The sequence below is a fragment of the Sarcophilus harrisii genome, chromosome 2 (assembly GCF_902635505.1).
Source record: "Sarcophilus harrisii chromosome 2, mSarHar1.11, whole genome shotgun sequence".
Taxonomy (NCBI): domain Eukaryota; kingdom Metazoa; phylum Chordata; class Mammalia; order Dasyuromorphia; family Dasyuridae; genus Sarcophilus; species Sarcophilus harrisii.
Genome location: NC_045427.1, coordinates 316,353,972 through 316,366,999, shown reverse-complemented (window position 1 = coordinate 316,366,999; position 13,028 = coordinate 316,353,972). Strand labels below are relative to the sequence as shown.

Genomic DNA, 13,028 nt, shown 5'->3' with positions numbered 1-13,028 from the left:
TCCTGATATTTTCTAAAACTGGGCAGTGACTGTGTCATAACTGTATTACTTTAAGTATTCAGGATGCAACTCATTAAGGCATTCAATAAAATTCCTCTGTTACCATAAATAGTATTTATCTATTTACCCACAGATATATCTTTATTTTTTTTAAATAATGTTTTATTTTATCCAATTACATTAAAAAAAAAAAACACATTTTAACATTTGTCTTTTTTTTTTTTAAAAAGTTTTGAGTTACAAATTCTATTCCTTCTTTTCTTCCTTCCCTTCTCTTTCCCTAAGAAGGTAAGCAATCTTCGATGAGTTATACATGTGAAATCATGTAAAATATATGTATATTGTTCATGTTTTATAAGAAAACACACCAAAAAAAAAAAAAAAAGGAAAGAAAGTGAAAAATAGTATGCTTCAATTTACATTCAGATTCCATCAGTTCTTTTTTCTGGAAGCTTGTCTAGAATTATTTATTGCTAATAAATGATTAACTAAGAGAATAGATTAGTCATTCACAATTGTTCATTTACAGTATTGTTGTTCATCATTTTTCTCATTCTGCTTACCTTAACTTTATATCAGATTGTGTAAGTTTTTCCAGATTTTTCTTATGGAATAATAGTATTCCATTACAATCATATACCTCTACTTTGTCACTCAGTTTGAAGAAAGGACCCTGAAACTCTCTAAAACTCCCTAAAGGAGAAAATCTCCTTCAACCCTGCCTCAGTGAGAGACCCTGCTTGAGGGAAACAAGATAAACAGCTTTATTCTGTTCTCTAGGTGGGGTTGGTTCAGTTCTGAAGCTAAAGAATTCCAACCCTATTGAATTAAAGAGATTCATTCAATTCTATTCAAATTCCAGCCCAAGCTGAAACCCAGCTCATAGATAAAAAGAGCCAAGTTGGAACAACTTCTTGCAGAGGACCTGACATGCCAAGGAAACCTCTGCCCATTGGGATGATATTCTGTTCCAACACTACCCTCTCTGTATCTCCCTCACTTATTTCCCTAATGAGACTGTTTGCCTCTCAGTTGGGATTTCTCTAAACTTTACTTCTCTGCCAGAACTCCTCCACTAAGAAATTCAGCTTTTCTATTCTTGCATAGTAAAGGCTGACTTCCAAGGCCAATAATAAATATCTTTTATCAGTCTAGCTTTTTCCGGTTTGTAAATTCCTTTTTACAGATAATCTCTACACCTCCAAAAGGAGGTTCCCCAAAACTCACTACCCTTGTGCCAAATCCCAAGTGGGTGTAGGGGAACCTAACCTCTCCATTTGGTTCCCTGAACCCCAAACCTGCCACTAGACCATATCATTTAACTCCCTGACCACCATGAACCCTAATCTCATTTTGGTTCCCTAAATCTAGACCTAATCATTTGGTTCCCTGACAGAAGGGAAACCCTAAAACCTAAACCTCATCAATTCCACAATTGATAGGTATCCCTTCAACTTCCAATTTTTAGTCACCACAAAAAGAGCTGATATACTTTTATTTCTTGTTCCTCTCTTCTAATTCTCATTCTTAATGTTCTGAATTCCAATGTTAATTTTATTTTTAAAAAGAGTTTAAAGTAAAGCTTCTTAAGCCATCTTTTTCAGGTTTTACTTTCCCCATCACTTTATAGCCAAATATGTTTCTTTATTAACACAATTAAAGAACATTTTCATTTCCACTCATGACTTTGTAGGCTATATCTAATTTTTTTTTAACTTGGCTTTTCATATATCATAAAACACCACTTTTTAATGCAAATGATTATTTTAAAATATCTATTAAAAAGTCATTTTGAAATTTAAATTATAGTTAGGTATCACAATGAACAGATCAGGAATACCTAATGTCCAACCTGGCCTCAGACACTGTGACTTCAGAAAAGTCACTTCTCTATTTGCTTCAGTTTCTTCAACTAGTACCTATCTCACAGAGTTGCCATGAAGATCAAATGATGTAAAAGTTCTTATAGTTCTTGACTCAAAGCCTGGCACATGTTGTTGTCATTATCATTTTCAATCATGTCTAACACTTGTCTATGTCTTCATGACACCATTTTGGGGTTTTCTTGGCAAAGATATTGGAGGGATTTGTCCAGTCTTTCTCCTGCTTATTTTACAGATGAGAAAACTGAGGCAAATAGATTTGAAGGATTTGCTCAGGATCACACAGCTAGTAAATGTCTGAAGTCAGATTTCAATTCAGGTCTTCCTGACTCCATACCCAAAAAACTATACACTGTGCCACCAGCCTGGCACACAGTAGATGCTTCATCAATGCTTTCCCTCAAGTCTTGGTTCTTTTAATGTAAAGAAGGGAGAATCTTTTCTCTAGCACTATACATACATAAAGGCTATGTGATAGACCATAAGACAAGGTATGGGTATCATAGAAGTGACTAGGATTTCTCATTTGGGACAAAAGAGGAATCAACTAATGGAGAAAGGATGCATGTAGAAATAATAGGGATGAATGAAAAATGAACCAAAAACAAAAAAATACATAGTTCAGCATATGAAAATTAACTCAATATTTTCAGACTTAAATTCGTAAAAATCCAAACTGGATGCCAAGAATTGTGATTTTTTTGTATTTCACTAAACTGTTTTTTTTTTTTTGAGATTTTAATCTAGTTTCTACTTCTATATGAGTTTTTATTTAGTCATCTGAAGATAGAGCCTGCCTTAGATACTACTTAGCATTTGTATATAATCCTAAAACTTGCAAAGCTCTATTGTACATGTACTGTCTCATTTGAACCTCACAATAGGAAGCTGTGAAGTAGGTAATGTTATTGTCCCTATTTTATAGATGAAAAGACTGAGAGGTTAAGTGATTTGTATTGAAGTATCTGAGGTAGGATTTTAACTAGTCTGAAACTTCAAATCCTGTTCTCATGATTACCCATCTTGCTCTTAAGGAAAATTTGGACCACTTTCAGAGATTCCAGGAATAGTTTTACCTCCATCCCACTGAAATGCTTCCTAATTTCCTGAATGCATACAAAGGAAATGGGAGGCATTCCTTCACACTCTCTTTGTTCTAGGCTCAACTGACAGAAAATGCTTCCTCAGAGGTTGAAAAAAATAAGTTGCTTTGGGGTATTTACATGTTAGGTGATATAAGTTCAATGTTCATTATTATGAAAAGAGAACTGAAAAAAAAGCAAATGCTAATGGGAATAGAACAAACAAGGAAGTAGAAAGAAAAGAAATGGACATGAAAGCAGGGCAAATCATAATAACTGAGGGAAAAAAAAAAACAGTACCTAGTAGACATTTACTACTTAGTATCTCAGGTACCACCTCTGTATCCAGAGTTCCTAAAGAAACTGACACATCTAGTGCATGACACATATAAAAAATGTATGAATAAATTTGAGTGTGATTGTTTGTTTAATAGCACAGACTCGTGAACATCTTTCATTGGAGCGTGGCATTGACTTGATGAGAAAGGAAACAATAACATACCAAAAAGAGAGGGTAATTTTTAAATTGACTTTTTTTCTCCTTTTGTAAATATCCTGGTAGTATAACTGTAATACTATAGCATCTCATATTTTTCAGTATTATAAGGGAATGAAAAATGAGATTTTCCAAGTAACTGTCTTGTTACTTTAAATAGCAAAGCTTAAAAAAAAAAAGGAAATCTTTCTAAAATGTATTATACATTTTACAGTCCTTCAGAACAGAGAACAATTTAATCAATTAAATATCATATTATGAATACTAATTATTGTCCTGAATAGCAGCCTGTAATGGCTTTTTTTAGTCTTCCCATCTCGTCTCTTATGGTCCGGTTATCAGACATCACTTCCCCTGATTTCATCCCTCTAAAAGCATACATCTCAGGACCTTTTTTGTCATTTCAGTATAACTGATCCCATTTTCTTGGCAAAATGGAATTGCAGTGGTTTGTCATTTCCTTCTCTAGCTTATTTTACAGATGAAGAAACTAAGGCATATAGGATTAAGTGGCTTGTCCAAAGTCACAAAATTAGTGAATGTCTAAGACTGGATTTGAACTCAGAAATGAATCTTCCTAATTCTAGACCAGACAGTCTATTCACTGCACCATTTAGCTACCCCTTAGGGCTTTTGCTTTTTGTTGTTTCTCATCCAATATGAGCTTGTAAACCACATAACCAAGTTTTCGATTGGTTTGGGTTGTTATTGTTCATTTTTTGTTTTTTCATTTTTGTACCATATAATTTCATTTACTGCATTAATTTCATTCAGATGGGGAACTAGTTGAAAAAAACTTTCTTTACCAAAGCAGATTGGCATCTGCATTTTTAATATATGGTCTTAAAGATCTGCCTGGAAGTCTGAAGACCTTAAGTGAGTTGCCTAGCTAGGGTCAAATAATCAATAAATGGCAGTCTTTATGATTCTGAGGATAATTTTCAATGCCTTAGATTACATTGCTTCTCTGATCTAAATTTATGTAACCCCTCCTCAAGAGACATCACCATTTATACTTATTTTAAAAAAGCATTTGTTATATAGCTTTACTGATGTAAAGCTCTGGATAAGAGGGTAAAAATTGCTTGACTTTAAAGAGGAGTTTATGAGAATTATTTTGGAAACAGAAAGGCATTTTTCCTTTTCCTATTAAGGTCTGTATGTTGGTACTATAAAAAGATTGATCTCTATAGTGGACATGATGCAAATGAATTATGTAATCACTCTGAAACTGTGTTCCCTTTTGATCTTGGAGTCTCAGGCCCTCCTGGGAAAGCATATCTCCCTAGACAAGTTAAGTGTCGTTAATCAATTAGAAATTTTGGTCAAAAAGCACCTTCTTGATTTTTTGGGGGATGCCAGACCCTTTTAAATTCCAATTGGAGATCTGGGCCAGATATTGATAAGCATCTAGGCCTGGGGACTTTGGCTTTCTTTTCAACCTGAAACCTGAGCCTCAAGATTCCTTTTAAAAGGGCAGTTTCTGAACTCATTCTTTTCAGAAGGTCCAAAGCAACTTTCTCTGCCTCTTTGGCATAATGGTCAGGGCCCTGCCCACTGAAAAGACATTCTCTTCTCAGTGCCAGCCTCCATTTCCCTAATAGAACCTTGCCACTAAAGAAGTCAGTCTCTTAGCAAAACTGACTTCCTACCCAACAATAAACTTCCATTTTTTGCCATTAGTATTTCAGGATTTGTGAATTCTTTCACAAAGAACCTGTGCCTCCCACCAAAAGGGAATTTCCACAATTCTCTGCAGTACATTAACCTCATCAGACAGATCATCTGAGTCCAGGTGTCAGGGAAATCTGAGTACAAATGCAAACACTAGTTATGTGACCCTAGGCAAGTCATTTTCACCCTTTTTGCCTCAATTTCCTCATCTATAAAATGAGTTGGAGAAGGAAATGGCAAACTACACCAATATCTCTGCCAAGAAAATCCCAAATAATCTTGAGGAATCAAACACAACTTACATGATTCAACAGGGGAATAGGTTGGGAAGGACAGGTATTCTAGATGAGTTATCCTGCACAACTTATTTATATTCCATTTAACTCCAGAATTTTGAGACTGAATACATGGTACTTATTGCCTATTACTTACCACTTGACTCAAGAAGTTACTTGCTCCTGCATGCCTCCTGTGGGTGGCTTAGTGTATGAGACAATAGGACTGAATTAAGAGCCACAAAAAATTCCTCTGCCTAACTATGGATTTGAACTTGATGTCACAGTGGATTGAGCACTGGGCTTTGAGTAAGAGTAGATTTGAGTACAAATCCTGCTTCAGATATCACTTATTTGTGTGACTCTGAGCAAATAATTTAATCTCTTTCAGTCTCAGCATCAGGAAAATGAGAAGACTAGAATCAAAGATCTCTAAATTTGTGAAACTATAACTTCAGGCATGCTCTTTACTCCATCTCAGTCTTGAAAATTCTGAATCTCTCTTTCCATTAGAAAAAGTCACAAGTAGAAAAAAATAAGACATAGTATGAAGAGGAAATGTTTTCCTTTTCTGTCAAGATTACAAATAACGATCCACAATATAATCAAGAGGCAGCCAGATGGAGTTAAATTCAAAGGAAGATCACAAAAAGCTATTAATATAAAATCAGGATATTTGATAGAATATCCATATCCAAAATGATAAAAGTATTATTTGACTTTAAAATTCATTAACATGAAGACTTCCCAAAAATGAAACTCCCTCTTCAAATACTTGCTTTACAACTGACTGCCTTTGAGAATGCCCTTGCATATTGTGAGATTGAACAACTTGGAGAGGATGAGTGTAGGTAGAGGAAAGCTTCAAATGCAGATCTGACTTCCAAGACAGCTCTTTACCTCTTTTACCTTGATATCTATCCAAAAGAAGAGCCATTTATAATTTTTCCTTCCAAATAACATAAGGAATCTCCACTGAAGATTTTTTATATACTACTTTTTTCCCCTTTGTCCTTAAAAATGAACATTTCATTTGATGAATCACATCTTCTTTGCTTCTGCATATTCTTCTGCAAACCTTATATATGCTGGCATATCTTCAAAGTATTAAAAAATTAATTGCTGACATATGTATAAACAGGAACATATAAAGAATTTATTGAAGAAAGGCCGAAATAAGGAATTTGCCTTCATGAGAAATCATCTGGACTCTATGTATACTTCAGAAAAAAATATTTATGAAGTAGAACAACACCTGAAACTTTTAGTTCTGGAAAACTATCGACTAAAAAAGGTAAGTACAAATTGGATCACTTAAGCATGGGGGAATAGAAGTGATACTGGGTTGAAATTAGTGTTCTAGATAATACATCTGCAGATGTATTAATATCCACTAAAAATGCTCTAAATGATTAACGTTAAGAGAAATGCAAAACAAAGCAACCCTGAGTTTTCATCTCAAACCTATTAAATTGACAAAAATTGGGAAAAGTCATTGTTGGAAGTGTTATGAAAAAATGGGCCTGAATGCCCATGATGCAACTACAAATAAGAGTAATCATTTTGGACGTGGATATTCCATCAAATACCCTGATTTTTTTTATTATAGCTTTTTATTTACAAGTTATATGCATGGGTAATTTTACAGCATTGACAATTGCCAAATCTTCTGTTCCAATTTTTCTCCTCCTTCTCCCCATCCCCTCCCCCAGATGGCAGGTTGACCAATACATGTTAAATATGTTAAAGTATAAATTAAATACAAAATAAGCATACATATCCTAACAGTTATTTTGCTGTACAAAAAGAATCGGAGTTTGAAATAGTGTGCTATTAGCCTGTGAAGGAAATCAAAAATGCAGGTGGACAAAAATATAGGGCTTGGGAATTCTATGTAATGGTTCATAGTCATCTCCCAGAGTTCTTTCACTGGATGTAGCTGGTTCAATCATTAATGCCCTATTGTTGCTGATTTGGTTCCTCTCATTGTTGAAGAGGGCCACGTCCATCAGAATTGATCATTATATAGTATTGTTGTTGAAGTACATAATGATTTCCTGGTCCTGCTCATTTCACTCAGCATCAGTTCATGTAAGTCTCTCCAGGCCTTTCTGAAATCCTCCTGCAAATACCCTGATTTTTAATATTAATAGCTTTTTTATAAGCTTGCTTTGAAGTTAACTCCATCTATCTGCCCTTGATTATATTGTGGATCATTATTTGTAATCTTGACTGAAAAGTAAAACATTTCTCTCTTCATCCAACAATTCAGGAAAACAATTTGAAATTATGGGGAAAAAGTGATTACAATATCTCTATCCCATAAAATTGACCCATAAATTCCACTGTTCGCACATATTCCAAGAAGCTTAATGACAGATTGAAAAGACTCATATGCCAAAATATTCATAGCAGCCCATCAATTGGGAAATGGCTGAGCAATTAAGAATAGATTTAATGGACTATGACTATAGTGTAAGAAAGGATAAACAAGATTAATAGAGAGAAACCTGGAAAAACTTAAATGAGCTCATGCAGAGTAAAATAAGAGACTCAGAGAAACCATACACAGTGAGTATAATGATGGAAAAGGACAGAACAATTGTAAAGTAATCAAAATAATGTCACAAACTTTTAAGAAGCATGATTGGCCATGAAGAAGAGATGCATGTGAGAAGATACCTACCCCAACTGCTTTGTAGAGGAGATGGGGGTCCATGAGTATGGAACATTGCTTGTAACGTCAGACTTTATTTTTTTTTACAAGGAGATTCTTTTTGTTGATTTGTTTTTCTCTTCTTCATCTTTAAAAAAAAAAATCTTATAAAGGATGGCTTTCTTGGGGGGGTAAGGAAAGATATAGGAGGAAAAATAGCTGATATAAAAACAAAAGATATCAATAAAAATCTGTTTTAAAAGAAATACTCCTATGCATAAGAGTTTCTTTTATGTGTTGTCCAAGAGTATAATGCACATAGTGTATTTTGGCAGATTGTAATTAACTCATACTCTTATAAATCCTTTGAATACCACTGTAAATTGATTAACCATATATAATTAAAATATTAATTTATTATGCTGGTTATATTTTGACTCAAAGATATTATGTAAATAATTTTTCATAATAATGAAAATGGACACAATTAGGTAACTACTTTGCATGAGTAATTCAGCATTAAAAACTTCTAAGAGTAACTTCTAACTACTATAGTCAGAAAAGTCAGTTTGTAAATTAATAGGCCTTACAATCATGAGAGGGGAAAGTCCTACCTTGAGGAGAGATGAACTGTTGAGGACAAAAAGGGAGGCCACAATTTGTAGAGAAAGTAATATGGAGAAATAAAGATGGGATTCCCAAGTTTTCACTGGATCATTCTTGTGAGGATGTATAGAAGTTCCTAGTTAGGTAAAGAAAGGAAGAGAATCTAAGAGATCATTCGCTATTAAAAAAAATGGCAAGCCAAATTTCTGAGAAAATTGAGTAAGCAGGATGAGGAAATATCTTCTGAGTTTCTCTTTAAGAAAGAGAAAGGGGGAAAATAATTAAAAGGGGAAACAGTATTTAATCATCCTTGCCAAAAAATACTGCAAGAGAGAAAACAAAGGAGAAAAATATTTCTCTACTCTTTAGTTTTTAATACATTTTCCTTTTATTATTATTATTATTAAAACTTTTTTATTTTCAAAACATATACATAGATCATTTTCAACATTCACCCTTGCAAAATCTTGTGTTCCAAATTTTTCTCTCCCTTTCCTCCACTCCCTCCTCTAGATGACATGTAATTCAATATATGTTAAACATGTGCAAGTCTTTCATGCAATCCTTCCTCCAATGATACCATACAGAACCCTGACAAAATAGACACTATAGATATATAGATGTACTAGAAAGAGAAAAGAAAAAAAAAAAAAACTTGATCATAAGATCAATTAGAATTGCTAGAAGAAATGAAGCAAGAGTTAACCCCCCTTCAAAAAATAGGTGCTTTAAATTAATATTATTAATGAAATGAGAGTAATAGATAAAAGAATTGGGAAACAGGAAAGCTTTGGAGAAAAGACTTGGAAAGAGAACCAATAATTTAGGGTAAGAATAACCAAACAGAAATCAATGACAATATGAATAGAAAGAAATGAAAGAAAACTGGCAGATTTCCTAGAACCAGAGAGTAAAGTGAAAATAGAGATAATACACAGGTTCTCTCCTTAAAGAAACACCCAATTTAAAACTGCCAGGATTGTCATATCCAAAATCCAGAGCTTCTATATCAAAGAAAAAAAAATACAGCAGTCATCCTCCCTCCCCCACCTTCCCCCAAGAAAATTCAAGTACCAAAGAATAACAGAATTTTGTAAGACTTAACAGCTACCAATATATAGGAATTGAGTGCCTGGAATATGGTATTCAAAAAGGAAAATATATACATGTAAATCTACAACCACAAATAACCCAGTAAAATTGAGTACAATACGATGGAGGGTTAAAAGTAGTACTGAGGAGGCTTAGAACTCAAATGAAATTTCAAAAATTCTTACTGAAAAAATCAGAATAAAGACTTTGGCATAGTAGCATTTGAGTTAAAAGAAAGACAAAAAAGTTAATACAAGTAAACAATCAGAAAAGACTTTGTTTACATTCTAATATTTTTAATAGTATTTTATTTTCCCCCAATTACATGTCAGGAAAAATGTTAGCATTCTTTTTACAAGATTTTGAATTTCAAATTTTTCTTCCTTATCTCCCTCTTCTGAAATTGGTAGGCAATTTAATATAATTTAACACAAATTGTACATGTGTTATCATGTCAAATATATTTCCATATTTGTCACAGTTGTGAAAGAAGAAATAGATCAAAAAGAAAACAAAAAACATGAAAAAGAATGGAGTACATGAAATAAAAGGATGCTTTGATCTTCATTCAGAGTTTATCTTTATCTAGAAATGAATAGCCTTTTCTTTATGAGTCCTTTGTACTTGTACTTAGAACCAGAGAGTAAAGTGAAAATAGAAATAATACACAGGTCCTCTCATTAAAGAAACCCCCAAATTAAAACTGCCGGTATTGTCATATCCAAAATCCAGAGCTTCCATATCAAAAAAAAAAATATTATTGCAATCATTCCCCTAAGAGAATTCAAGTAGCAAAGAATAACAGTCAGAATTTTGCAAGATTTAATAGTTCATCATGTTACTGAGAAGAGCCTAGTCATTCAGAATTGATCATCACATGATGTTGCTGATACTGTGTACATTTTTCTGATTTTGTTCATATACCTTTGCATTAGTTCATACAAGTCTTTGCAGGTTTTTCTGAAATTACCTGTTCATCATTTTTTTATTACACAATAACATCCCATTACATCCATATACCACAGCTTTTCAGCCATTTCCCAATTGATGGGCATTCTGTCAGTTTTTAATATTTTGTGCTACAAAAAGGATTGCTATAAATTTTTTGTATAATATATGTATAATTGTATAAATATGTTTACACATTTTAGATTTAACATATATTTTAACATGTATAACATATATTGGATTGCTTGCCATCTAGGGGAGGGGAAGGGGGGAAGAATGGGAAAAACTGAAACACAAAGCTATGCAGGGTCAGTGTTGAAAAATTATACATGCATATGTTTTGAAAACAAAAAGCTTTAAAAAATAAAGTTTAGCTGTCATATTTTGAAAAAAAAAAGAAAAAGAAATGAGGTCTTTATCAGAAACAGTGGTTATAAATATTTTCCCACAAAGTTCTGCTTTCCTTCTAATCTTGTCTGCATTTATTTTGTTTCTCAAAGCCTTTTTAATTTAATGTAATCAAAATTATCCATTTCGCATTTTATAATGTTCTCTAGTTCTTCTATGACCAAAAGCTCCTATTTTCTTTAGAGCTCTGAGAGGTAGACTATCCCCTGTTCTCCTAACTTGCTTATAATATCATCCTTTATGCCTAATCATATACCTATTTTGACTTTTATCTTGATATAGATTTTGAGATGTTAGTCAATTGTTGTTTTTTTGTCATATTATTTTCCAGTTTCCCCAGCAATTTTTGTCACATAATGAATTTTTCCTCCAGAAGCTGGAGTCTTTGGGTTTATCAAATACTAGATTAGTATAGACACTGACTATTGTGTCTTATAAACCTAATCTTTTCCACTGATCCACTAATCTATTTCTTAGCCAGTACCAAATAGTTTTAATGACCACCACTTTATAATATAGTTTTAGGTCTGGTACAGCTAGGTCACCTTCCTTTGCATTTTTTCCCATTAATACTCTTGAAATAGTTGGAACATTTGTTCAACCAGATAAATCTTGTTATTATTTTTTCTAGCTCTATGAAATGATTTTTTGGTAGTTTGATTGGTATGGCACTGAATAAATAAATTAATTTAGGTAGAATTGTCATTTTCATTATATTAACTTGGCCTACCTATGAGCACTTGATATTCTTCTGCTGGGCTTTGTTGGCATCATAGAAATGCTGATGATGATTTACATAGGTTTATTTTATATCTTGCATTTTTGCTAAAGTTGTTAGTTGTTTCTAGTAGTTTTTGATTGATTCTTTAGGATTTTCTAAATGCCCCATTATATCATGTGCAAAGAATGATAGTTTTATCTCTTCATTGCGTACTCTCATTCCTTCAATTTCTTTTTCTTCTATTGTTGCTAAAGTTAACATTTCTAGTACAATATTGAATAACAATGCTGATAACAGGCATCCTTTTTCACTCTGATCTTATTAAGAATGACTCTAGATACTCCCCATTACATATAATGTTTGCTGATAGTTTTAGATATATGCTGTTTATCATATTAATGATAACTCTATTTATTACAATGTTCTCTCATGTTTTTAATAGGACAGGTACTATATTTTGTCAAAAAGCTTTTTCTGAGTCTATTGAGATTAACATATTATTTGTTAGTTTTTCTGATAATGAACCAGCTTTGCATTCCTAGTATAAATCCCATTTTCACATAGTGTATTATGCTGGTGACAAGTTGCTGTAATCTCTTTGCTAATATTTTATTTAAAATTTTTGCATCGATAATTCATTGAGGAAATTGGTCTATAATTTTTTCTTTGTTTTGGTCCTTTCTAATTAAGGTATCAGCACCATATCTATGTCATAAAAAGAATTTGGTAGGACTCTTTCCCCTATTTTCCCAAATAGTTTATACAGTATTGGAATTAATTCTTCTTTAAATGTTTGGTAGAATTCACTTGTAAATCCATCTGACAATGGAGATTTTTTTTTTCCTTAGGGAGTTCATTAATGGTTTATTTAATTTCTTTTTTTCTAAAATGGAACTATTTAAGCATTTTATTTCCTCATCTGTTAATCTGAGCAATGTATATTTTTGTAAGTAATCATCCATTTCATTTAATTTATCAGATTTATTGATATATGATTGGGCAAAATAGCATCTAATTAGTGCTTTACTTTTCTCTTCATTGGTGATAGATTTACCCTTTTCATTTTTTAATGCTGATAATTTGGCTAGTTTATTATTTTTTTTATCAAATTAACCAAAAGTTTATCTATTTTTTGGTTTTTTCCATAAACCAATTCTTAGTTTTTATTTATTAGATCATTAGTTTTC

The 13,028-nt window shown here is 32.6% G+C and overlaps 1 protein-coding gene across 5 annotated transcripts in view; it reads left to right on the top strand.

The window, feature by feature from the left end:
* Positions 1-13,028, top strand: part of CCDC175 (coiled-coil domain containing 175) — a 120,562-nt gene that overhangs the window by 96,654 nt on the left and 10,880 nt on the right. For 4 of the 5 annotated variants that reach the window (XM_031952671.1, XM_031952668.1, XM_031952670.1 and 1 more), the window contains 2 exons: positions 3,400-3,479; positions 6,552-6,704. In XM_031952671.1, coding sequence (XP_031808531.1) covers positions 3,400-3,479; positions 6,552-6,704 — 233 coding nt within the window. The remainder of the gene's footprint in view (positions 1-3,399; positions 3,480-6,551; positions 6,705-13,028) is intronic. The other variant, XM_031952672.1, reaches the window with a different exon arrangement.